Source organism: Anabrus simplex, chromosome 13 (assembly GCF_040414725.1).
Source record: "Anabrus simplex isolate iqAnaSimp1 chromosome 13, ASM4041472v1, whole genome shotgun sequence".
Classification (NCBI taxonomy): domain Eukaryota; kingdom Metazoa; phylum Arthropoda; class Insecta; order Orthoptera; family Tettigoniidae; genus Anabrus; species Anabrus simplex.
Genome location: NC_090277.1, coordinates 14,980,298 through 15,005,149, shown reverse-complemented (window position 1 = coordinate 15,005,149; position 24,852 = coordinate 14,980,298). Strand labels below are relative to the sequence as shown.

The following is a 24,852-nucleotide window of genomic DNA, read 5'->3' as shown; positions in this document are numbered from 1 at the left end:
ATGGGATAGGAAAGGGCTAGGAGCGGTAAGGAAGCGACCGTTGCCTTAGTTAATGTGCAGCCCCAGCATTTGTCTGGTGTGAAAATAGGAAACCACGGAAAACCATTTTCAGGGCTACCGACAATGGGGTTCGAACCCACTATCTTCCGGATGTTGCAAGCTCACAGCTGCGCGCCCAGTAGGGTCAAGTATGAAGTGAGATGAAGCTTCGTAGGAAATGTTATGACCGGATGCCCTCCCCGACGACGAACTCATCAGAGGACATAATGAAATGATATGGCTTATGGCTTTTAGTGTCGGGGTGCCAAGATAAGGTCTTTTGAATTGACACCCGTAGGCGACCTGCGCGTCGTGATGAGGATGAAATGATGATGAAGACGACACACACACCCAGCCCCCGTGCCAGTGGAATTAACCAATTATGGCTAAATCGCTCCGCAGGGTCGGGTATGTAGTGAGATGAAGCTTCGTAGCAATGTTTTACGATCGGATGCTCTTCCTGGCGTCAAACTCATCGGAGGACTTAATCAGAGTTTCGATGTTTACAGGTAATATAATAAACTGAGCGAGAAGACTATTGGTTTAGGGCACGTAGTCGGCAGATTGAGAGTTCGAACCCTACTGTCGGCATTTCTGAAAATGGTTTTTCGTGCTTTCCCATTTTCACACCAAACAAAGTAAGGCCACGGTCACCTCCTTCCCAGTCATAGCCCTGCCCTATTCCATTGTCGCCATAAGACCTGGCTGTGTCGGTGCGACGTAAGACAAGTCCACTAATAATAATAATTAATAATTAACAATAATAATATAATTGTATGTTCTAATCTTTTTTCAACTGTTATAGGTTTTTGAGAGACATCGGGGTTGCGGTATTTCATCCTGAAAGGAGGTTCTTTTCTACTTTAATTTTCTGGTATGAGTCTCTTAAACTGGATTCCGCAACACTGAGCAAAGAGAGGCAGAGAGATACAAAACCTATAGAACACTTATGCACTTGCCCCACTTTTACCTTGCCTGCTTACATTAAAGAGTATGAACACAAAATTGGTTTACTTCTGTGAGGATAAAAATCCGCTTTAAGAGTAAAATACTAGTTACTAGAGGCGGTTACTGCACGGCCACGCGCTGCCGGTGTTAACCGAGTTTACCCGAGTATTGTGGGGTTGCAGTTATTTCAGTAACTGGATATCTCCTGTAACCGTTACAAGCGCATACTTGTCAAAAATATTCGTTACGTTATTTACCAGCCATCAGTACTGCAGTATCATCGCCATATATTCAAATATTCTTGAAATAACAGTAAGTATTGATACTGGTCTGTAGTTATGTAAATTGTGTAAGTTTCCACTTTTAAAGACTGGGATAACTTTAGCTATTTTGGAAATTAGAGAACTGACCACTAGAAAATGATTCATTGATAAGTTAAAGGTTGTACCAGATAAAGAGCACATTTTTAATGAGTTTTGTGGGAATTTCATCTACACCTGTGGAAGTTTTATTCTTCAAGGACTGTATGATTTTAAGAACTTCTAATTGTGTTACTGGAGTTAATTGCATAGAGTTTTCCACAAAGGTTGGGACTTCTGGTAATGCATCTGATTTATTTGCATTTTGAAGTTTTTATGTTAGATAAAGAAAGAAATCATTTAAATAATTAGCCAAATGATGAGGGTCGTTCATTTGTATTCCGTTATCATTTTTTATGACAGCAACTTTATTTCCGACTGTGTGTCTGTTGATTTCTCCCTTGATTACATTCCATATTGCGCCGTTCCCGCGTCCAGGCAAGGACACAAGAGATCCAGACTAGCTCTAACTTCAATAAATCAGGTGACTGAGTTCTACGGGTGTGAGTTCCGCAACAGAAAAACGTCCAGGTCAATCAACGGTATTCTCTAACTAACGCAGAAAGACGTCTCTTACTCGTATTTAGTTAGGTACCATTCTCATTAATTCTTAAGGAAATCGTCGTCGATCGTTACTACTACAGTCTTACAACTAATCCTTATGCTAAGAACACAGAGAAAGAGTTTTTAGGTTTCACCATTCAAAATTTATTTAAATATTAAATCAGATATTCAAGAAATTATTTCAAAATTTTACTAATGAAGTAGCCTTTGTAATGAGTGACTCATTGTCGACCTAGTAATCCATGTCCGTCGATAACTTTGGAAAAATCACGTCCTTCGACTTCACCCTAAATGATTGAATGCCTTCTCGGCTTAAACAGCTTCCTTTCTTAGTACTCATTCATCTCCGAGATCATCAATTAATAGTGTAAATGACATGTAACATGTGGGAAGATTCTTAAAAAGAAACTGCCCTATCCTTCTCTTTCAATTCACCTAGCGAGTTGGGTGATGAGTAAATAAATTAAATTGAACACAGCTAATAGTATTTACAAGTGCCTTCTTGGCAAGAAAATAAAACATGAAAATTATTTACATTAAAAATGTAGGATGCATCCACAGAAAAGAAAAGAAAACTCCTATCAACTATTATTTACAGTCTTTCTAGTTGTATTCCTTTGAGAAATAAAGAATCGCATATGGAATTTCTGAGCCATTGTTCAGTCAAGAAATGGAGTTCCATTAGTTTAAGTCAACCATTCTTGGAAATCGCATTAGATTATGGTAATTAACACTTGATATTTATTCTAAAAACTGTCACATTACTTAAATTTTCACTGACTGATTGGCTGTCTGTAGTTTTAAGATTACCAATAAGGCTATTATAAACTCTTCTCGCGTTGTTCTGACAAGTACACACGTATATGTTTTACGTCTTAAATATTGATCTCTGCCTATCTAGTCGCTTCTTAGACACTCATATTTCCTTGTGTTACACATCATGAGCTAAGCTACGTCCATTGTAAGCCGTAATCATCCAATAAGTAACATCTTCGCAAGATTTAATTCATGAATTTAAGGTAATATGACCTTATCTTATTGACATAGACTACGTGCGTACGAAGTAGCAAGAAACGTCACCACACTGGTTATACAGGGTTATAATAACACATACTACCAATGGAAAATCTACTTAATCGGATGACACTATCTCCAGCTAAAGGAAAATGATTCTCCTTCGAAAACCTAGGTCACCAGTGATCGGCCTATAGATTGAAATTTATACAGAAATGTAATTATTCAGTGAGAGTTCTCGAGATCTTCCTAAGCGAATCAGTGAAGGCTCAAATCTATCCAGAGTAAGCATATGCTTCTCCAGGTAACTTAATATGGATAAAAGAAACATTGCACTACACGTCCCGAGATCATGTCCTGAGCTAGATAAAATGCGTAGGCTTAGAATCATTGCGTGGAATTGGCGAGAAATCAGTGACCTTCTCAATTATAACGTTTGAAGTCACGAGAACTTATTTCATGCAACTATGACTCTGTCTCGAAGAAACAATAACTACAACCATCATACATCATCAACAACTCTATATCATATCCATGACGCGTTAATTATTACTCTTATTTCATATAACCACACTATCACTTCATCACGTAATTCATTACCTTGACTTGCACATCAACGTGCCGCGACATTACTAAAATGCCTACTTTATTTACTACAGTCATAGTGCCAAATTTAACGTAACTTGGAGTAGTCTACTGCCATTCCTTCATAACACAAATCCTATGCATGATCTCGAATAATTTGACGTTGCTTAAGTTTAGGACACGCAGATATAAATGCCTACTTCTTTCTTTACACATCACTGATAATAATAATAATAATAATAATAATTTTAGCGATCACTTCACGCATATCTCTGGAAAACATTACGATCGGGACATCACTTGGTGACCACGCCTACAAATGGAATTGACGTTTCATACGGATGAGTACCTACTTCCAATCAGTTTAGCTAGATGTTTATTTACGCACTGTGTTCGCACAAATAAATATTACCAAGCAAATAAAGAAATAATATCTTCTTACTTACGAAAACGACTTGGATATTGGACTTAGCTTTGCTCAAGATGGTCTCGGCGTTTCCTCCTCTCCGGTCATCTGAGACTAGGAACTGGTCATCTGGTTCCTCCACAAGTGGTCGGGTACATCGTGGCTTCTCATCATCGCTCACTGGTCATCCGGGACAGCCAACATCGTCTCGCCTCGTCAGGATCCAAGCAGCATCGCCTTGCTTCCTTACAGACCCATGGTGAAGACTCGTGCGTATGGAACAGAACAATGATAGAATATTTGACTCATTGCTGACATTTTCCAAGTACTATAGCTCCTGCGTTGCTCAGATTGCATAGGTTTTTACTGGGACACAGTTAAATCAATAAATAGTCCAGAATTGTCTAAGACATATATTCGGTATATTCTGATTTGAAAATAAATTTCTTTCCGCCGTCTTTTATCAGCCTAAATGCATTCAATTACTGGTCCGTAAGTGTCTTTCAATGTTAAACGGTGTCGGGCAAATTTCATCCAGGGCTTGCGTCACTGCGTGACGTAGTTCCACAGTAGTATATCTTATCTCTTATTGTTTCTCGTATTAAATCTCCCGCGCGGCGTTTAAATCTTGATCTCCGCAAAATAGCGTGTAGTCGGGAATTAATCTTCGTTTCCAAATCTCCAATATATCGCTCCGCTGGATAATTCCTTTAAAATGAGTTTTACGTCTTCTTAATACACCGAAGTCAGATTAGATAATAAAAGATGAGCATCTTTTTTCTTGAATAATGGTTTCAAATAATGTCCATCTGTCATTTTTTTCTGCGCCTTCTAAACGCGGCTATTACCGTAACCGACTGACGAAAAGACTTATAATTTGGCCCGTACTGACGTTAAATGTATTTTATTTGAGATTTTGACCGCAGAGACTCCATCTTTGTTGCTCTAGCTCTTATAAAGAATTGTGAAACGGCACATTAACTTCCCCTACGTTGAAAGAAATATATGGCTTGCTATATATTTATTATATTCGTCTTCCTTTTGATAATGGGACTTTTCACTGTTCTTTATGAGTTCTTTTCTTGCATTATTACTCCTTTCTTTGGAACAGTTTGTTTATTCATGCTGTAAGTGGCTTCAATCTGTACTTCTTTGACTCGTCATCACCTGAGATGGTTTGCCCCTTTCCTATTCTTTGAAATATAACTTGATGTTTGCACTGTTATGTACTCCTTTACTGTTTCCATTTAAGTCGTGAATTTCGTATGCATTATTTCTGAATGAACGGTTAATCCTAAATGGTCCTTCAAATAAATGCAGGAATTTCGCAAAGATTTTGTTCGTTACACTGGAAATTGCGGGTTTCTTTATTAATACAAGGTCACCTTTCTTCAACTCAGGTTTGAATTTCTTATGCTGTACCCTCCTTAACCTTCTCTGTGCTTGTCTGTACAGCCTCTCGCGAACCAGTTTGTTAATTTCGTCGATATCTAAGTTAGGTTCAGCAGGTAGGTGAACAATTGCGTCCCAAGGTCTTTCAGGTTTAATACTATGATGAATAATTTTAGGTATCTGTCCGCTGGATTCATGTATTGTGTTATTCATGCTGTCTTCTATTATTCCTATTACCTCTAACCACTTCCAGTGTTGGTTTGGACAATAGATTCGACAGAATTTCGCTATTTCTTTCATGCATCTTTCAACAGGATTGGACGCTGGATGTCTCACCGAGCAAAGAATGTGTTTAATTCCTAACTCTTCCATGGTTTCTCTGAATTGAAGCGACGTAAATTGTGTCCCTCTGTCTGACAGTAATTTCTCAGGCTTTCCCATGTTAGGCAAGGTGTTTTTGATTAGACGTTGTAATACCTGCTTTGTGTTGGCGCGTTGAATTGGTTGCAACGACACATATTTAGAGAACACATCCATCACTACGACTATGTACTTGTGTCCCCTTCTGGCAGTTGGGAGTCTGCCAAAGATATCTATAGCATATAGTTCTCGAGCTTTATGAGGCAGTATAGCTCTGGGTTCGTGTCTTACTGTACCACTGCCATGTTTAACCTTTTGGCATATGTCGCATGTTCTCACGGTATTCCTCACCGTTCTTCGAATACCTTTCCAAGTAAATTTCTCGAGTATGACTTGTGTTACCTTTTCCACGCCACCGTGACCTGTAATTCTGTGTATGTGCCAGATTACTTCCTTGTATAACATCGAAGGTAGTACTATACGTATCCTCTCATGACCTTTACCCGATCTAGCCATTAGTATGCCTTGCTCTAAGCTGTAGATTTTCGTAATTCTCAATTTTGTTTCACTTTCACAGTTTCCATCTTCCAATTTATCTATGATTTGTTTCAACCTTTCGTCTTGACGCTGCAAGTGTACTAGGTTCTGTAGTTTCTCTAATGTTTCTTCATCGTCCGGGACCAATTCAATTCTATGAATTACTTCCTCTTTCTCCACAGGGTTACGACTTAAGGCGTCAGCAAGGATGTTTTCCTTTCCCTTACAATACTCTATTTTTATCTGGAACTGCTGCGTGAACAACATCCACCTTGTTATCCGCTCATTGGTCATTGCAGCTTTCAATCCAAATGTTAATGCCTTATGGTCTGATCTGACCGTTATTGGGTATCCGTAAATAGTTTTTCTCCATTGCTGTAATGCGTAGATGATTGCTAATAGCTCCTGTTCTGTCGTAGTATAGTTAACCTCGTGGCTCCTTAATTTTCGGCTAGTGAATGCTAGATATATCCTTTTGGGAGGTGTTCCTTCTTCTTCTTGGTATAAACAAGCTCCGATGCCAACATTAGATGCGTCTGACTGTATTATAAATTCTTTTTCGTAGTTAGGATAGCCTAATTTGATGCTTTTTGTTAACAAGGTCTTTAATTCTTGGAATGCTCTTTCTGCCCTTTCATCCCATTTCCACCTGTTGTTGATCTTTAACAAATCCTGTAAAGGCGCGGCGGTCTGGGTATATCCTTGACAATGGTTAGAGAAAAACTGCGCCATACCAAGAAATTGTCTGACGTGCTTTATACGCTTTGGTCGGGGAAAATCGCATATGGCTTGGATCTTAACTGGGTTAGGCCGTACTCCTGTACCGTCTATCATGTGACCGACGAATAGGACCTCTTCTTGACAGAATTTTGATTTTGAAAGGTTGATCTTAAATCCAGTGGCTCTCAGGTTTTGAAACAACTTCCCAAGCTTGTCACAATGTTCTGTAAATGTTTTAGTTGCCAGAATTAGATCGTCCACATAATAAGTTAAAAACTCCTTTACTTCCGGCGTTAAATTTCTGTCTAATGCTCTCACCAAAACAGCACAACTATTTCTCAAACCGAATGGGAGACGACAGTAGATATATGTCTGATTCTCAAACATAAATCCGGTTAACAATCGGGATTTTTACTCCAGAACGATGTGATGATATGAGGATGTAAAATCCATGGTTGAAAAATACCTCATGTCACGGAATTTCTGAATAATATCCTTTATTTTTGGAGTTTGATTATACTCTGGGATCAATCGACCGTTCAAAAAACGCGCGTCAAGGCACAAACGGAGTTTCCCGTTGCTTTTTACGACAATTACCAAGGGATTCAAATACGGACTTGATGTCTTCATTATAATGCCATCGTCTTCCATTTCCTTTATGATCTTCTTCACTTCTGGGAAGTGTTTCTCCGGAATTCCATAGAGTTTGCCTTTATAGGGTGTCCAATCGTTCACTATTAATTTATATTTAAAATTTGGAATCTGTCCTGTTTTATTCTTAAATAAATCCGAGTATTCCTGTAAGATTCCATGAAGTTTTGATTTTTCGATCGTGGAAATTTTAGCATTCGCCACTGCTTCCGCTATGTTCGGCATGTCTTCTTCCTCCTCCATAGCCATTACCCTTTCTATGCTCGCAACAGTGTTTTCGTCCGCCAGAGATATCTCTCCTTCCTCTAAGTGAAAGTTCGGATGCTCTTCCGATGGTACGTTTTCTTCTTCCGATACCTCCTTGTTATCTATGATCATAATGTCGTCATTGATCTTAATCCGTTCTTGGTTTTCCCTGGTGTGTTCGTCAGATATAGGGAACCTTATTTCTTGTTTCTCCATATCGATCGTCATTCCAGTTACCGTCATGAAGTCTATTCCTAGTATAATATTATATTTAATCTTGTTCATGACTATGAATGGATGCTCAAAGTGCCGGTTTCCAATATTTATTTCCAAATATGTTTGTATATTGCATTCCACTGTTTTATCTGGAATTATCCCTCTTATTTTAATTTTCGAAACTGGGATGGTTAATAATTTCATTCTTCTACTCATATCTTGGAATAATTCCTTCGAAAGCACACTGATGCTAGCCCCAGAATCAACTAAACAACGTACTTTCATCTCTCCAACTCTTGCTACGATAATAGGCAATTCATACTTTCTCTTCATGTGATGTACTGTCAAATCCTTCATCAGTTCTTCCGAATCGATTTCCCACGAATCCACCTGTGTTATGAAATAACTATAAATTTTGGAATCCAATGCGTTCTTTATATTCTCAACCTCGCCTTCTAATTCAAAATCGGCGTTTTTTTTTGCTTGTTATCTTTTCACTTTCTCTTCTACATTCGAATTCTCTCGCGTTTGGATCGAGGATCTGTTCTTCCTGTTTCCTCTTTTTGTACCTTTGCAACTCAAGACTCTCCGCTCCCTCTACATCAGCGTTGACGTCCTGTTCTCTAATTGCTTTTTCCCACTTGATCTTTTCGTTTCGGTCCTCATTTACATCGCGTGTAGGTCTCCGATTATAAGTTACCCTTCCTTGGTCATCTCTCGTATTTCTTCTTCCGTAACCATATCTTCCTCTAAAATTATCTCTTCCTCTGTTTTCTCTATACGGGTTCCTGTACCGCATGTTGGGTCTATATGCTCTATTTCCCCTATATGCTTCTTGGTTGTAGGACCCTTTCCTGCAATAGCATTTTTCTTCATCTCTCCTTCCATTCTCCTGGTTTCCCCATTGTCTCTTCCTGTTCATTTTTCCTCTTTCTCCAGGGGTATTTCCATCGACGTTTTCCTGTGTGAGCACATTAACCGTTTCTTCACTGTAAGCGTTCCTAATCATTCTTTGAGGGTGTGGTGCTGTAGTCATATCGATCTGTCTAAGTGTCGTTTCCATTTGCACTGCCGTAGTTGGGTTAGCAGTAGCCAGCAACCTTTGTATATCGGAAGGAAATTGTCGTTGTATCGTCTTGATCGCTTCAAGCTCACTGGGTGGCGAATCAAGGTCTTGAAAACGATGAAACTGGTAGGCGAAATAATCACTAAACCCTGTTTGACCGTTCGTAGCATACTTGCGAGAGTACAACTCTAAGCGTAAATTCTGCTGCACCTCCGGACTCCAAAATTTCTGTAAGAACGCCGTTTTAAAGTCACTATACTCATGGAAAGTATATTTAAATGCTTGGAACCATAAGCTTGGATTAGCATCTAAATGCTTTTCCACTATTTTCAATTTCTTCTCCTCAGCGATGCCATGTTCCTTGAAGTAATCCTCCATTTCCCTAAGGAAACGTTTGGGCGAAATACTGGTGGAATTATTAAAGTGCTTCGGTCTATCATCGAAGGTTTTTATGACATTAATAATCGTAGGATAACCACTGTTTCCGTTATCCACATTTGTCTCCCCCATACTGTGGTTAGAACGTGTGGCTGGTATGGGTGTCACTTCTCTTTCATTTATCTGAAACTCAACTCCTCTGTTCCGCTCGCTACTAGACATCATAACAGTCTTTCCTGTTCCTTCCTCCCGAATTTCTTGTAACTGAGCTTGCATTTGTCTAAGCCCTTCTTCAGATTTCGTTATTCTTTGGTTTAATTCATCCTTATGTTGTTCTATTTCGTCTCTTATCTCCGTTATTCTGCTTCCAATTTGGTTTGCAGCTTGGTCGTATTTCTTTTCCAGACTTGTACTCGTGGTTAGCACGTCCTCACCTAGTTTTCCTATACTTTCCTCACATAATCTCCACTTTTCTTGGGAATCTAGGCTTAACCTTTCCATATTATCTGATAAATCCTTTATTACATTCTCCTTTAAAGATTGGAGATAGTTACTGTTCCCTGTCATTTCTTTCCTAATTTCGTTTATTTCTTCTCGTATTTCTCGGTTCTTCTCTTCCATATTTCCACTAATTTCAGTTTTCCATTCATCTATATTGTTCTTCATCTCCTCCATCTTCTCCTGATATTTATTCATTTCTTCCCTTTGTTCTTGCTGACCTCTCCTTATTTCCTCCATCATTTCTCTATGTTTTGCTTCCTGTATCTCCCCCATTTTTCTCTCCAAATTTTCCATGAATCTCTGATATCGTTCCTCTTGCTCTTGCTTCTCTCTCTTCCTCTCTTCTTCCTGCTTCTTCTCCTTCTCCTCTCGTTCTTGTCTCTCTTTAATCTTCTCTTCCCCTTGCTTCTTAGCCATTTCTTCCATCTGCTTCTTATTCATTTCTTCCATCATCTTCTTCAACGTCTCTTCCTGCTTTCTCATCTCTTCCTGCCTCTCTTTCTTAGCTTCCTCGTCGCGTCTTCTAGCTTCTTCCTCCCGTTTTTCATCACGCATTCTAGCTTCTTCATCGCGCTTTCTAGCTTCTTCATCACGCTTTCTATTCTCTTCTAATCTCTCCTTTCTAGCTTCTTCATCGCGCTTTCTAGCTTCTTCATCGCGCTTTCTATTCTCTTCTAATCTCTCCTTTTTAGCTTCTTCCATCATTTCCTTTATAGCCTGTAACAATCCTCGATGCTCTTCTTTCTGTCTTCTTTCTTTCTCTTCCTGTTCCTTTTGATATTTCTCTTGTTTCTCTTCTTGGTCCTTCCGATACTGTTCTTGTTCTTCTCGTTGTTCCCTTTGATACTCCTCAAATTGAGCTTTCAAATGGCTTAACGTCGTCATATCGATATTCAATTAGTATCCTAACTTCTAAAAATCCTAATAAACTCTATGGTTTCCCTAAATTCTCCACAACTTAAGTTCTCCAACAATGTCTCTCCCACTACTCCAATCAACAATATATATATATATTCAGCAAATACACAGGCAGGCTTCACTACTTGGATCTGATTCAGCTCACGATGTTGACCCAATCACACTAGGAAATATGAGGTACTTGTTCATGTACTTATGACTCCAATTCTTAACTGAAAATAACTCAAATAACCTCTTACAATCTATCTCTTATATCTAAGTTACATCTAAATAAATTGACATATTAGCAGTAATTTATCCTTCTTTCCTTGTTCTGACTGCTACCAGCTATTTTCTGTCATCCTCTTCAGAGCAACCATCCATTTCTTCTTTCTCCTGTTCCATTATCTATACTGGGCATCTACTCGTTCTCACAGTCTAATATCTTGCTGTGTCCACTTCGATCCCATAAGATAATAACGCCTAAGAGTCCAGTAAAGAAATTACCGTATAACATCTCCATTTCCATGCAATCATCCTGCTGTTACCATCAATAATTCCTCATCCATTAGTTTCTAAAATATCTCCTTCGTCTTACCCACTTCTCTTGAGTAAATTCTCCCATTTTATTCTAATATTGCACCGAAGACCCGTCATTCGACTATCATCTCTGTCATCTTACTAGGTTTCGTTTTCCTCATTCTTATTGCTACATATGGGAATCGACCTCTTCACAGTTCTGTGTCGTATTCTTTCTCTTGACTTCCCACGACGACTTTCTCTTGAATTTCCACATATATGAGTATCTCAAAAAAAAATTCTATTTGGTTTGCAACCAACAGTTCCCATGGCGTTTTCCTCCATTCGCATCACGTTGAGGCGCCATTTTCTACTTGCGCCGTTCCCGCGTCCAGGCAAGGACACAAGAGATCCAGACTAGCTCTAACTTCAATAAATCAGGTGACTGAGTTCTACGGGTGTGAGTTCCGCAACAGAAAAACGTCCAGGTCAATCAACGGTATTCTCTAACTAACGCAGAAAGACGTCTCTTACTCGTATTTAGTTAGGTACCATTCTCATTAATTCTTAAGGAAATCGTCGTCGATCGTTACTACTACAGTCTTACAACTAATCCTTATGCTAAGAACACAGAGAAAGAGTTTTTAGGTTTCACCATTCAAAATTTATTTAAATATTAAATCAGATATTCAAGAAATTATTTCAAAATTTTACTAATGAAGTAGCCTTTGTAATGAGTGACTCATTGTCGACCTAGTAATCCATGTCCGTCGATAACTTTGGAAAAATCACGTCCTTCGACTTCACCCTAAATGATTGAATGCCTTCTCGGCTTAAACAGCTTCCTTTCTTAGTACTCATTCATCTCCGAGATCATCAATTAATAGTGTAAATGACATGTAACATGTGGGAAGATTCTTAAAAAGAAACTGCCCTATCCTTCTCTTTCAATTCACCTAGCGAGTTGGGTGATGAGTAAATAAATTAAATTGAACACAGCTAATAGTATTTACAAGTGCCTTCTTGGCAAGAAAATAAAACATGAAAATTATTTACATTAAAAATGTAGGATGCATCCACAGAAAAGAAAAGAAAACTCCTATCAACTATTATTTACAGTCTTTCTAGTTGTATTCCTTTGAGAAATAAAGAATCGCATATGGAATTTCTGAGCCATTGTTCAGTCAAGAAATGGAGTTCCATTAGTTTAAGTCAACCATTCTTGGAAATCGCATTAGATTATGGTAATTAACACTTGATATTTATTCTAAAAACTGTCACATTACTTAAATTTTCACTGACTGATTGGCTGTCTGTAGTTTTAAGATTACCAATAAGGCTATTATAAACTCTTCTCGCGTTGTTCTGACAAGTACACACGTATATGTTTTACGTCTTAAATATTGATCTCTGCCTATCTAGTCGCTTCTTAGACACTCATATTTCCTTGTGTTACACATCATGAGCTAAGCTACGTCCATTGTAAGCCGTAATCATCCAATAAGTAACATCTTCGCAAGATTTAATTCATGAATTTAAGGTAATATGACCTTATCTTATTGACATAGACTACGTGCGTACGAAGTAGCAAGAAACGTCACCACACTGGTTATACAGGGTTATAATAACACATACTACCAATGGAAAATCTACTTAATCGGATGACACTATCTCCAGCTAAAGGAAAATGATTCTCCTTCGAAAACCTAGGTCACCAGTGATCGGCCTATAGATTGAAATTTATACAGAAATGTAATTATTCAGTGAGAGTTCTCGAGATCTTCCTAAGCGAATCAGTGAAGGCTCAAATCTATCCAGAGTAAGCATATGCTTCTCCAGGTAACTTAATATGGATAAAAGAAACATTGCACTACACGTCCCGAGATCATGTCCTGAGCTAGATAAAATGCGTAGGCTTAGAATCATTGCGTGGAATTGGCGAGAAATCAGTGACCTTCTCAATTATAACGTTTGAAGTCACGAGAACTTATTTCATGCAACTATGACTCTGTCTCGAAGAAACAATAACTACAACCATCATACATCATCAACAACTCTATATCATATCCATGACGCGTTAATTATTACTCTTATTTCATATAACCACACTATCACTTCATCACGTAATTCATTACCTTGACTTGCACATCAACGTGCCGCGACATTACTAAAATGCCTACTTTATTTACTACAGTCATAGTGCCAAATTTAACGTAACTTGGAGTAGTCTACTGCCATTCCTTCATAACACAAATCCTATGCATGATCTCGAATAATTTGACGTTGCTTAAGTTTAGGACACGCAGATATAAATGCCTACTTCAATCTTTACACATCACTGATAATAATAATAATAATAATAATTTTAGCGATCTCTTCACGCATATCTCTGGAAAACATTACGATCGGGACATCACTTGGTGACCACGCCTACAAATGGAATTGACGTTTCATACGGATGAGTACCTACTTCCAATCAGTTTAGCTAGATGTTTATTTACGCACTGTGTTCGCACAAATAAATATTACCAAGCAAATAAAGAAATAATATCTTCTTACTTACGAAAACGACTTGGATATTGGACTTAGCTTTGCTCAAGATGGTCTCGGCGTTTCCTCCTCTCCGGTCATCTGAGACTAGGAACTGGTCATCTGGTTCCTCCACAAGTGGTCGGGTACATCGTGGCTTCTCATCATCGCTCACTGGTCATCCGGGACAGCCAACATCGTCTCGCCTCGTCAGGATCCAAGCAGCATCGCCTTGCTTCCTTACAGACCCATGGTGAAGACTCGTGCGTATGGAACAGAACAATGATAGAATATTTGACTCATTGCTGACATTTTCCAAGTACTATAGCTCCTGCGTTGCTCAGATTGCATAGGTTTTTACTGGGACACAGTTAAATCAATAAATAGTCCAGAATTGTCTAAGACATATATTCGGTATATTCTGATTTGAAAATAAATTTCTTTCCGCCGTCTTTTATCAGCCTAAATGCATTCAATTACTGGTCCGTAAGTGTCTTTCAATGTTAAACGGTGTCGGGCAAATTTCATCCAGGGCTTGCGTCACTGCGTGACGTAGTTCCACAGTAGTATATCTTATCTCTTATTGTTTCTCGTATTAAATCTCCCGCGCGGCGTTTAAATCTTGATCTCCGCAAAATAGCGTGTAGTCGGGAATTAATCTTCGTTTCCAAATCTCCAATATATCGCTCCGCTGGATAATTCCTTTAAAATGAGTTTTACGTCTTCTTAATACACCGAAGTCAGATTAGATAATAAAAGATGAGCATCTTTTTTCTTGAATAATGGTTTCAAATAATGTCCATCTGTCATTTTTTTCTGCGCCTTCTAAACGCGGCTATTACCGTAACCGACTGACGAAAAGACTTATAATTTGGCCCGTACTGACGTTAAATGTATTTTATTTGAGATTTTGACCGCAGAGACTCCATCTTTGTTGCTCTAGCTCTTATAAAGAATTGTGAAACGGCACAATATGGTTCGTGATTTATTGCACGACTCTTTAATTTCCTTGTTATTGTGCATTATCTTAGCCGCCCTAAGAACTCTTCGATAGACTGATTTCTAGTTTTTAACATACTTACAAAAAAGAGTCACAACTCTGCTGTACTAATATACTTAGTAATTTACATTTTTGACTTGAAATCCATACACCCTTCGTGATCCATGGCTTTTTTGAAGTTCCGTAAATTACTGCATGTTTTTTCGAAAATGTAATTCAAATTGCGTTAAAAATGCTTTAAAAGGTTCTATACTTTTGGTCAGTGGTGTTAGAATTTCATTCACTGCCTCCATTCCTTTTGGATTATTCCCCAACCTCCTGTTCACTATTAGAGTGAATTTCAGAAACTGGTTTGCATGTTACAGAAACAGGCTTATTATCAACAAGATCCCAATTCCGAGTATCATTACTAGAGTTCCCACCTGTTCTTGTTGCATTCTGATTTTGTCCCGTACTTTCAATTGGCACTATCACCTCGGAACTGAAATCGGAATCACTTTCATCACTGTCAGTTAAAGAAGAAGTATTTTCACTCCCCGAGAATCATTTCCACTTTCGACATCACTATTTTAAGGCCAGTTACGAATAGCCTCATCCATGCCACGCTTGGATGCCGCCATGATTGTTTACAACGAGCAGCAAACCGAGGTGTTTTTATGGTTCGTATTTCAGCTCAGAAAAAATAGCTTCAGGTATCATGTGACATCAGTCAGGTAGGCTGCAAAATAAACGGAATAAATCTCTCTGACCAGCTAACTGCGATAATGAACTTACAAATGTTCCTTGCACCAGGACGGAAGTATCCATCAAAGTATGGCAATGGGCTAACCTGCCATCTACAGAACCTGCCTACAACTATCTACACATTGTGAATGATCTCCAGCACAATCTAAAAATAGGGACTGGAACTACCTGAAACTAGCTACAGAATGAAGCCAAAAGCCCCATTAGACTTTCACCTGGGTGCTCTGGTGCTTTCAGGGAGTTGCTGAATTAAGAAAATGTTACACTTGCTAGTATCAGACTCCTCACTTTAATCATTCATATCCGACCTCTCTTGGTCAACTAATGTTCTCGTCCATCCCCAGCAGTATTAGGTCTGAGAATGATACTAGCTAGGTTGGCCAGTTGTAGTTCCTCTTAAAACAATAATCACCACCACCTTTAATGTTAATAGCAGATGGTTGAGCAGTTGTAGTTCCTCTTAAAATAATCACCGGGCGAGTTGGCCGTGCGGTTAGCTGCGCGCATCTGTGAGCTTGCATCCGGGAGACAGTGGGTTTGAACCCCACTGTCGGCAGCCCTGAAGATGGTTTTCCATTTCACACCAGTTAAATGCTGGGGCTGTACCTTAATTAAGGCCACGGCTGCTTCTTGCCAATTCCTAGGCCTATCCCATCGTCGCCATAAGACCTATCTGTGTCGGTGCGACGTAAAACAAATAGCAAAAAAAATCACCACAAGCATTACTGTTAATAGGGGATGGTTGACCAGTTGTACTTCCACCTAAATTGTTATCGGCTCTCAAATGATTTTAGGTGTAAAAGTTACAGATGTTGAATAATCAAATATTTGATGGTCTATGTAGGCCTACATTTTCTGTCGCAGCAGACTTCTCTCGCTACCTGCGATGTTCTTTAAGCCTTCCTGGTAGATGTTTGGTGAACATAAACCATTCCACAGCAACAAGGAATTATGTATATTCTAGCACAGTTTAAACCAATATAAACTTTAGACAAATTGTAAGCAATTGCCTGCAGTGATTTGTTAAAGTCTTATGTTTTAAATTAATACAGGGACATGGACAGTATATTTCCATGCAGAAGGTGCAATAGAAAACCGTGCTGTGATTTCAGTAAGTGCCGGTTGAAATCCACTCTGTCTTATGTTACAATCACTTTCACTACTGCTTTTATTATTGGACTCACGGATTGAAATAAGGAATCCCTGTCATTGTTTTTTTGTTCGTTGTATGGTCATGGTGCTTTTTTATTAACAGTGAGAGTAATCTGAAATAACTCACGAGGGAACACGATGCCAATCACGCCCGAGTTCTTGTTAATCATTGTAATTTTTCAAACCTTATTGGCTAAGTTGCTCAAACATCGTCCTTTGTACTTGTTTCATGTGCTGTTTTCATATTTACGTTTTGCACATCTGATCGGGAAGTTAAGGGGGACGCGCTAATTATACGCTGCCTGGCTGCTGGCGCAGCTCGACGCAGCCCGGTTGGTTCACATCCGCTGCTTCGCTCCTCCCTACCTCTCCGCCACAGCCCGATACTCCCGCGGCACTTCTAATTTTACGACTATTTATTTGTTCAATTTTGGCGTTTAAACTTGCGATGGGCACATGCAGTTTTCACCTTAGCATTCTACTGCCTCCCACGAATATTCCTACCAAATTTCAATCGAATCCGAGTGTAACACATTGTGTGGAACACTAACAATCGCAGAAGAGGACAATCAAACAACAGGCGGCACAACACCGCAGCCCAAGTCCACGATTGCTAGTGCAACCACCAAAGAGATAAGAGGCTCCTCCCAGCGTGAATCACGCCAGCTACTTAGAGAAGGGCCTCAATAGAACACAAACACAGGAAAGGGGAAGCGATGGGAATCTGGGCGAAGCCAATAGGTTAACAACCATAACAGAGGGTGGAAAGATTATAAGGTAGAGCAATTCACAATAATGACACACCCAGTCACACTTAAGACCAACATTTAATAGAATGTAAAAAGAAAATAAGTCAGATGGGTGGTGCAATTTAAAAAATAAATAACTGAAAACAATTAAGTTTAAAAAAAGGAAAATTAATGATAAGGCTCATTTTCATGTTATTACCAAGCAAGGTAACCAACCATGAATACCAACTATTTCAATCAATATTAAGAGTTCAGCAGTATTCTTAGGATGGAATTAACTTCAAATTAACTTAGAGGGGATTTACAATTTATCCCTGTCTCTTTACAATTTGCCTGTCTCAAGCTCGAAACCATCTCTCTTTAAATAAGGAAATAATAATTGTAATTATTATTATTATTATTATTATTATTATTACAAGTTATTAATATTTTAGGTGCACCTAGGTCCGCGCGCGTCCTTACAAATTACCCAAACAGTTTCCCACATGGTTATAGAACAATTAAAAGCCGACAGGCATTAATACAATAATTATTACATGTTGAGTTTCCTCAGTGAACACGGAAGCGTTTCGAATTTAAACATCTAACCGCGTCGCCTAACAGACCGACAAGGTCCACAAGCAACATTAGGAAGGCAAAAATAAAATTTAAAAGGAGCCCACATCAAGAGAAAAACACTAAAGATATCAGTAATTAAGTAACACAATAATACGGAAGTAATTAAAACTCATCTTGTGACAGTTCACACCAAGGGCACAAGTACGCCGCACAACAAAGAACGTCCACATGACTCAAGCATTGTTACAACACTGACACGCCGCGATAATGCGAACTAATCAAATCTGTTATCAACAAAACAAAAGATGGAAGCATACCTCCAACAATGTAATTAAATAGAGTGTAGCTTCAGAACAGAATTGGCAACTCCAAATTCAAGAGAGGAAATTTTAATAATAATAATAATAATAATAATAATAATAATAATAATAATAATGAAAATTAATTTAAAAGGATAATGATATTTAACTCGATTCGACCCAAAACACTCTTCAGTATTCACTTGGGATTAAAATCAGCAGCGGTTACATAAATATTAAATTTTCAGACGTCCTTAGTAGGGTAACTATACAACCAGACTAGTAAATACCCTCCATTTGGTTTCTTTCTTTTCCACCGGGAAGAATTTTAAATTATTAACAACCGATACAGTGATTTAACTTGTCACAGCTCCAGTTAAAAGAACAGGTAGTTTTAAAACACGTTGTCTTGTGACGAAGAAATATGTCCTTACATTTAAATGAACATCTTGCCCGAAAATGACACAACAGCATTGTTATTTCTTGCGGGATTAATAATTTTCAGCCACAAAAGTTCACTCAAGCACATAATATGATCGAACACGAATGATATCTTTGGTCCAAGAAAACGTCATTATTATTATGCCGATCCGACATTTTGAATTTCGATAACGAAGTAATGCACCTCAATCTCGCTGAGACGGTTAATATAACATATAAGGTTGGACTTACCGATGTGATGAGGCTTCTTACATTGTTAAATTTTAAAACCTATGCCCATGGCGGTGCAATATCCCAGAATAACGGCATGCTTGGATGTGAATGGAACCGTCACTTCTCAAAACTTTTAAAATAAGAACACTACACGAGTTATTTATTAGCAATCCATCCATCACAAACAGTAATTTAATACATTAGGGTGGTTTGAACACACACACCAGCCGTCTACGGGCCATAATCACAGGAGTTCGTAAGCACGACATGTTGCCTTCAAGCGAAGCTTGCTACAACTGCCAGAGAGCTCACAGTTACGAGAGGGAGCGCTGTGTCAAACAGTCGACGGTCAATTCGAGCGCTGACCAATACCAACTTCAGAACAACAAGGCTCCACGGAATATCCAATGGCAATGGATCAGCTCACCGTTATCGTACAATTGCACACCAATAAGAACGTTAAGTCAACAATTAGTTAACGCCGAGTTCCGTTCCTTTGAGCAAGGTTAAACTATAGTTTCCATTCACCTTTTCTTTTAATTTCCCCACGAGCAAATTTGGGGTGTAGCGGTAATTTCACATAATCTTCACAATTATACCACTACAACATGTATGTGTTCCCTCGTCAGTAATTAATGCACATGAGCTCTTCTTTAATTGGCATGCCAGGGTGAATGTACGACACAGGACTGCAAACTCGTTCAAAAATAAGAGGCTGAATTTGGAATTATCTTAATGAAGTCCCACTTTGTGTCCGCTCCACCATACACTGCAAGGTGTTCAACCCCCACCCCTCACCCCCCAGTCAGGTCAGTACATGCTGCACTTCCCCTACAGGTGCTTCACCATTAGTGTTTCCGTAGCATTATCATTGTTACTATTATTTGTCGTATTTAATTCCTTAAAAACTACGTTAGGCTTCATAATGGTTGTCTATTATACTAATAATTTTATCATTTTTTAATTCTTGTAAGATGTTATTTTTAGTAATATTTAAAGGAACCTTCGTGGCTCAGGTGGCAGTGCCCCGGCTTCTCACTGCTGAGTTCCATGGTTCATATCCCAGTCACTCCATGTCAGATTTGTGCTGAACAAAGCGGAGGCAGGACTGGTTTTTCTAAGGGTACTCCAGTTTTCTCTGTGTTATTTCATTCCAGCAACACTCCCCAATATCATTTCATCTATCATCCATTAATCATTGCCCCAGAGGAGTGCGACAGGCTTCAGCAGCCGGCACGATCCCTATCCTCGCCGCCAGATGGGAGCTTCATTCATTCCATTCGATTGACTGGAAGCAGGCTGTGGATTTTCATTCATTAAATATAGTCTCGAGTGGCGAAAACGGTGTTTAAATTCCGATAATTTACTACAGATAAGAATATCCTGACCCACAATCCAGACCTTTAACCGTACAGGGGTGGAAGCATTTTGTGTCAGTACGTGGACTGAAAATATGGGAAATTAAAAATCATCCAGAATTATTGAACACGAGCTAAGGAACGTGCATACGGACTTGAATATTGGATGTAGTCCATCACAGAGGTCCGTAGGACATCATCGAATTTTTCCGCGGCAGCATGTTAGCGCCAAATAAGGCATAAGTCATTCGACAAATAGGTTTTACTTCAATCAAAGCCCTTATATCAGATAGTGTTGGAGGTGACCAGTCTTTGATTCTATATGTTCCAGTTGGAGGTCTTAATAACTGTTAGGTCAGAATTTCGCTGTCAAAAAATAGGAAAAGTATTCTGTAGACTCTGTCGCCATGTCAAAATATAAATGTAAAATTGGTCCTGATTAATATATCGGAAAGGTCCTGGGTCCAAGTTCGTTAGCTGTTCCATTCTCCAGGGAACTTGAGTCGCTGTTGCACTGAGAAGACTCACTACTTGAATTTCCTTCTTTGGACACTTCATATGAAAAGACGTTCCTCCACATCTGTAGAGTCCAAAATTGAAGTCATCTATCGGTCATTGACTCTGTTCATACTAACCCTGTCGCAAAATACCTATATAAATCACAAAAAGCTGGTCTCAGAATTTGCGACACACGTGTGGCCGAACACGATAGCCTCTCACAGCTTGTAAAAAGCTAGCAGGGAGATAACGCAACTGTATTTGAGGATTCCCCTTTCAGCCAGACCTATAAGTGTTGTCTACTGCCATCTATTGAGTTTTTTATTACTACGTCCGTTGGTGACGCTCCATCTCTGACCATTTAATATATTAAATTCCGCCCGCTAGGAGTTTTACCGACAAGCTTATCACTCCAACCTAATGTTGGTTACAGATTAGGAAAACAGATGCTTCATTTAATGGGATTAGATTAGCATTTTCTCTACTGAGGACCTGAGAGAGATGGGCGTGCGCAGCTGTGACCTTGCATTCTTGAGAAAGTGGCTTTGAACCCCACTGTAGGCAACACTTAATGTGCTTTTCCATGGTTTCCCATTTTCACACCAGGCAAATGGTGGTGCTGTACCTTAATTAAAGCCAAGGCCGCTCCTTCCTACTGCTAGCCCTTCACTATACCATCATTGTCATAAGACCTTTCTGTCTTTGTGCGACGAAAAGCCAGTTGTAAAGGATGTATAACCCTCCCAACAAGAGCTCATCCGCCCAAAGAGCAGGTTGAGTCCCTGGCTGTGGTGAATATGTTTATTATAATAATTAATTTTCAGTACTTCACTAGCATTATGTCACCTCTTCTTATCCTTACAAAATGCTGACTAAATACCTCTGCGCTCTGTAAATCGCCATACGTACACTCCCCTTGCTCATTAACGATTCCTGGAACCTGTTCCTGCCTTAAAATACCTACATTAACTTTCATTTTTCACTAAAATGCATTTGACTGCCGATTATGCTTTGCTCATTCCAACCTGAGCTGACTTTTTTGTTACATTTGGTTTCCTGGTAAGTTTCTTCAGTGTCTTCTTACTTCCATAACTATTCTCAACTGTTTCTTTCCAACATGCAGCTATTTCTTACTCTCTTTATTTCTCTGTTATGATATAGCAGGTCTTTACCATTCATTACCACCTTTAAAGGTACATACCTCTTCTCTCACTCCTCAACAATTGCTTTAAACCATCCCATATGCTGGTTCACTTTATTATTTACCATTTTCCACTGATCACTATTATTTTTTAAGTTGTCCTATCAGCCACATGGTACTGCTTAAGAGTCGTTCCTTTCTCTCACATTTATTTGCAATAAAGGATCAGGAAGGGGAAACAAGGACTCTATGCCGTCTTCAGATTGATTTAGTTACAGAGGCTGAAGCTTGCAGACTGAACGCTGAAAGACACAACAGTCTATTACGAAAATGCAGGTACTGCCAACCCCAGGCAAAGGCCGAAAGGAAGATTGTTGCAATAACTTTTCTTTGTTTTGTTCCAGAAGACTGTGAAGAAAGGCAGCCAGATTCCCCACGATGGAGCACAAGATAGACGACGACACCAGTTTTGTTCGGATGTTCATCGATGTGGACGATAGTAAGACCTTACTCAGTCAGCAGGATGTGTACGACATTGAGAAGTATATTCTTGATCAGATTTGTGCTAACCGAGGGAAACAACCTCATCCTCAACTGAGAGGATATGTGTTCAGTGACATAGAAGGGGCACTTATTATAAACTCCCATGTAGATAGTGTGAGTTGGTTGGAACAAGTGATCAAATCTTACAAAAAGAAAGAACTCAGAATTAGAGACCTTAAGGAATGTCTTCAATATACCAGTGAAGTGCAAGCTCAAGTCCCTCAGTTAAACGATGTACTGAACCTTTTAGAGGCTCAGAATGTTGGCCTACAAACAAATGGCTGGAAAATCCTGAGTACCTCTAACATCACCCTAGCTAATGGCTGGCTTGGCTGGAGTATGACACTGCTTATAGATGATGCTGGGAGGAAGTTCTTAGAAAAAAATAACTTCAGACTGTTCCTGGGAATTACTACAATAACATTTAAACTTGTTCACACAGTAAAGAGATGTGAGACTACGAGAAAAATAGTCCGCATAGCTAACGTTCAGCCAGCTCAGACACCTTTATGTGAAACTACGACCAAGGTGTCTAATATTCAGCCACCACAGACTACGACCAAGATGGCTAATATTCAGCCACCCCAGACTACGACCAAGGTGGTTCACATGGGTAACGGTCTGCAAGCCCAGCAGTTTTCATTTGGTTCTTCAGGCACAACTTTTCGTTGACAATAGGATTAGTTACCAAGTTCATTTCTTCAGGCTTCCATACGATGTAATCATTAGTCTGACATTGATGGACCCTGACTCCAGTCTTCATCTCTCTCATACACAAACATCGTCCGCAGAAGACAGATCAGTACGAGAACCTGGGGTTGTTATAATAATTGCCATGGACAGTAAGTCGTAGAAAATGAATGTGAATAACATGTACAAATTAACCTCACTGGTATTCTGTATTTAAAATTCAAAGTTTATAATAATAAAAAGAATGGGAACTCACTCCATGTCGATCAGTTTCTAGCTTGTTCCTTAGGTCACTGCACAAGCGAAAAGCAACTACAGTCAAACACATGTACCTTGTTCTCACTAACAAATTCCTATGTTTCAAGTGATAAATATCATTATTGATCCGTATTGAGGATACTATATGTAGGATGCTAAAAAGTATATGATGTCACCTATTCAATACATTAGAAATTTTAAACATTTAGGAATTTGTTATTACTTCCATATGAGACATCACTGGACATTGTTTTTCTCTGTAATATGACAATTTTGTATTTAGTATTTACAATTTTATTACAAATCAGGTACCTGATTTATGCCTTGAGGTAGTACTGTGACTGGTGATGCCCTACAAAAGAAACTTGTGTGTCGTGTGCAGACACTTGCATAAATGTGCGGTCATTTTTTTATATCCCGAAGCAATAACTCGTGTTCATTTTCAATTTTGATCTAATGTGGGATGTTGATATGTTCGAAAAAGCACTTTGAAGACATGAATGTCATCTGGTACTGTCCCACAAAATTTGGGATGTGCATCAACTCTCACTCTTTCTGACTCACCCTCATATTTAGCAGCCCGTCCAGAGATGGTCGTAATGTAAGTAAGAACCCATTGTCGTAATAAATTTCATATCATTCCGTACTGAAGATTTAAAATATTCCCACCTATTCACTTCTTACTTATTATAATATAAAAAGAGACATAATTACATTTGAAACTAGTTGGTTTCTGTGAGCTCTACCGTGACGCATTTCAACTTTAATACCAAGTGTTCGACTGGGAAAGGGTTTGTAGAAAAGTGCACTTTGGCCCATATTGAACACATCATTTGAAGCACGGTCAAATTCATCTAACCAGCTGATTGTCCCTTCTTCGTCAACTTTATTTGCTTCACCACAAGTCAGTAATCACGAAATTGAGGAACAATTGAAGTCTTCTACCTCTAAATCCCTGGCAATGTCATTTGCTATTGACTGAATTGTAGGTCTACTTAAGGGTACATAGGAAGCGCGCATATTATTAAACCATTCTGGAAATAGCGTTTTTATATCTTGATACTTTGCACTACGAAGTCACTTAGATTTGTTCCCAGAACCTCACATGACTGCATTAATGATTTTCTCATGATCCTTAATCACAGTAGAGAAGAGAGACTTGGCAATTCCAAACTGTTCAGCAATTGTAGTTTTCTTTAATGTACCATGGTCTACTTCGTCTAGAATCTTCAGATTTGTTGTTTCCTTCCAGCCATGGCTCGAATATTACTCCTGACAAGT

At 38.9% G+C, this 24,852-nt stretch overlaps 1 protein-coding gene across 2 annotated transcripts in view; it reads left to right on the top strand.

The window, feature by feature from the left end:
• The window catches only part of LOC136884657 (uncharacterized), a 578,112-nt gene extending 554,740 nt beyond the window's left edge, over window positions 1-23,372 (top strand). For both annotated transcript variants that reach the window (XM_068230169.1, XM_068230168.1), the window contains exon 2: window positions 22,485-23,372. In XM_068230169.1, the coding sequence (XP_068086270.1) occupies window positions 22,519-23,295 (777 nt within the window). In that variant the 5' untranslated portion in view covers window positions 22,485-22,518 and the 3' untranslated portion in view covers window positions 23,296-23,372. The remainder of the gene's footprint in view (window positions 1-22,484) is intronic.
• Window positions 23,373-24,852: the final 1,480 nt, after the last annotated feature.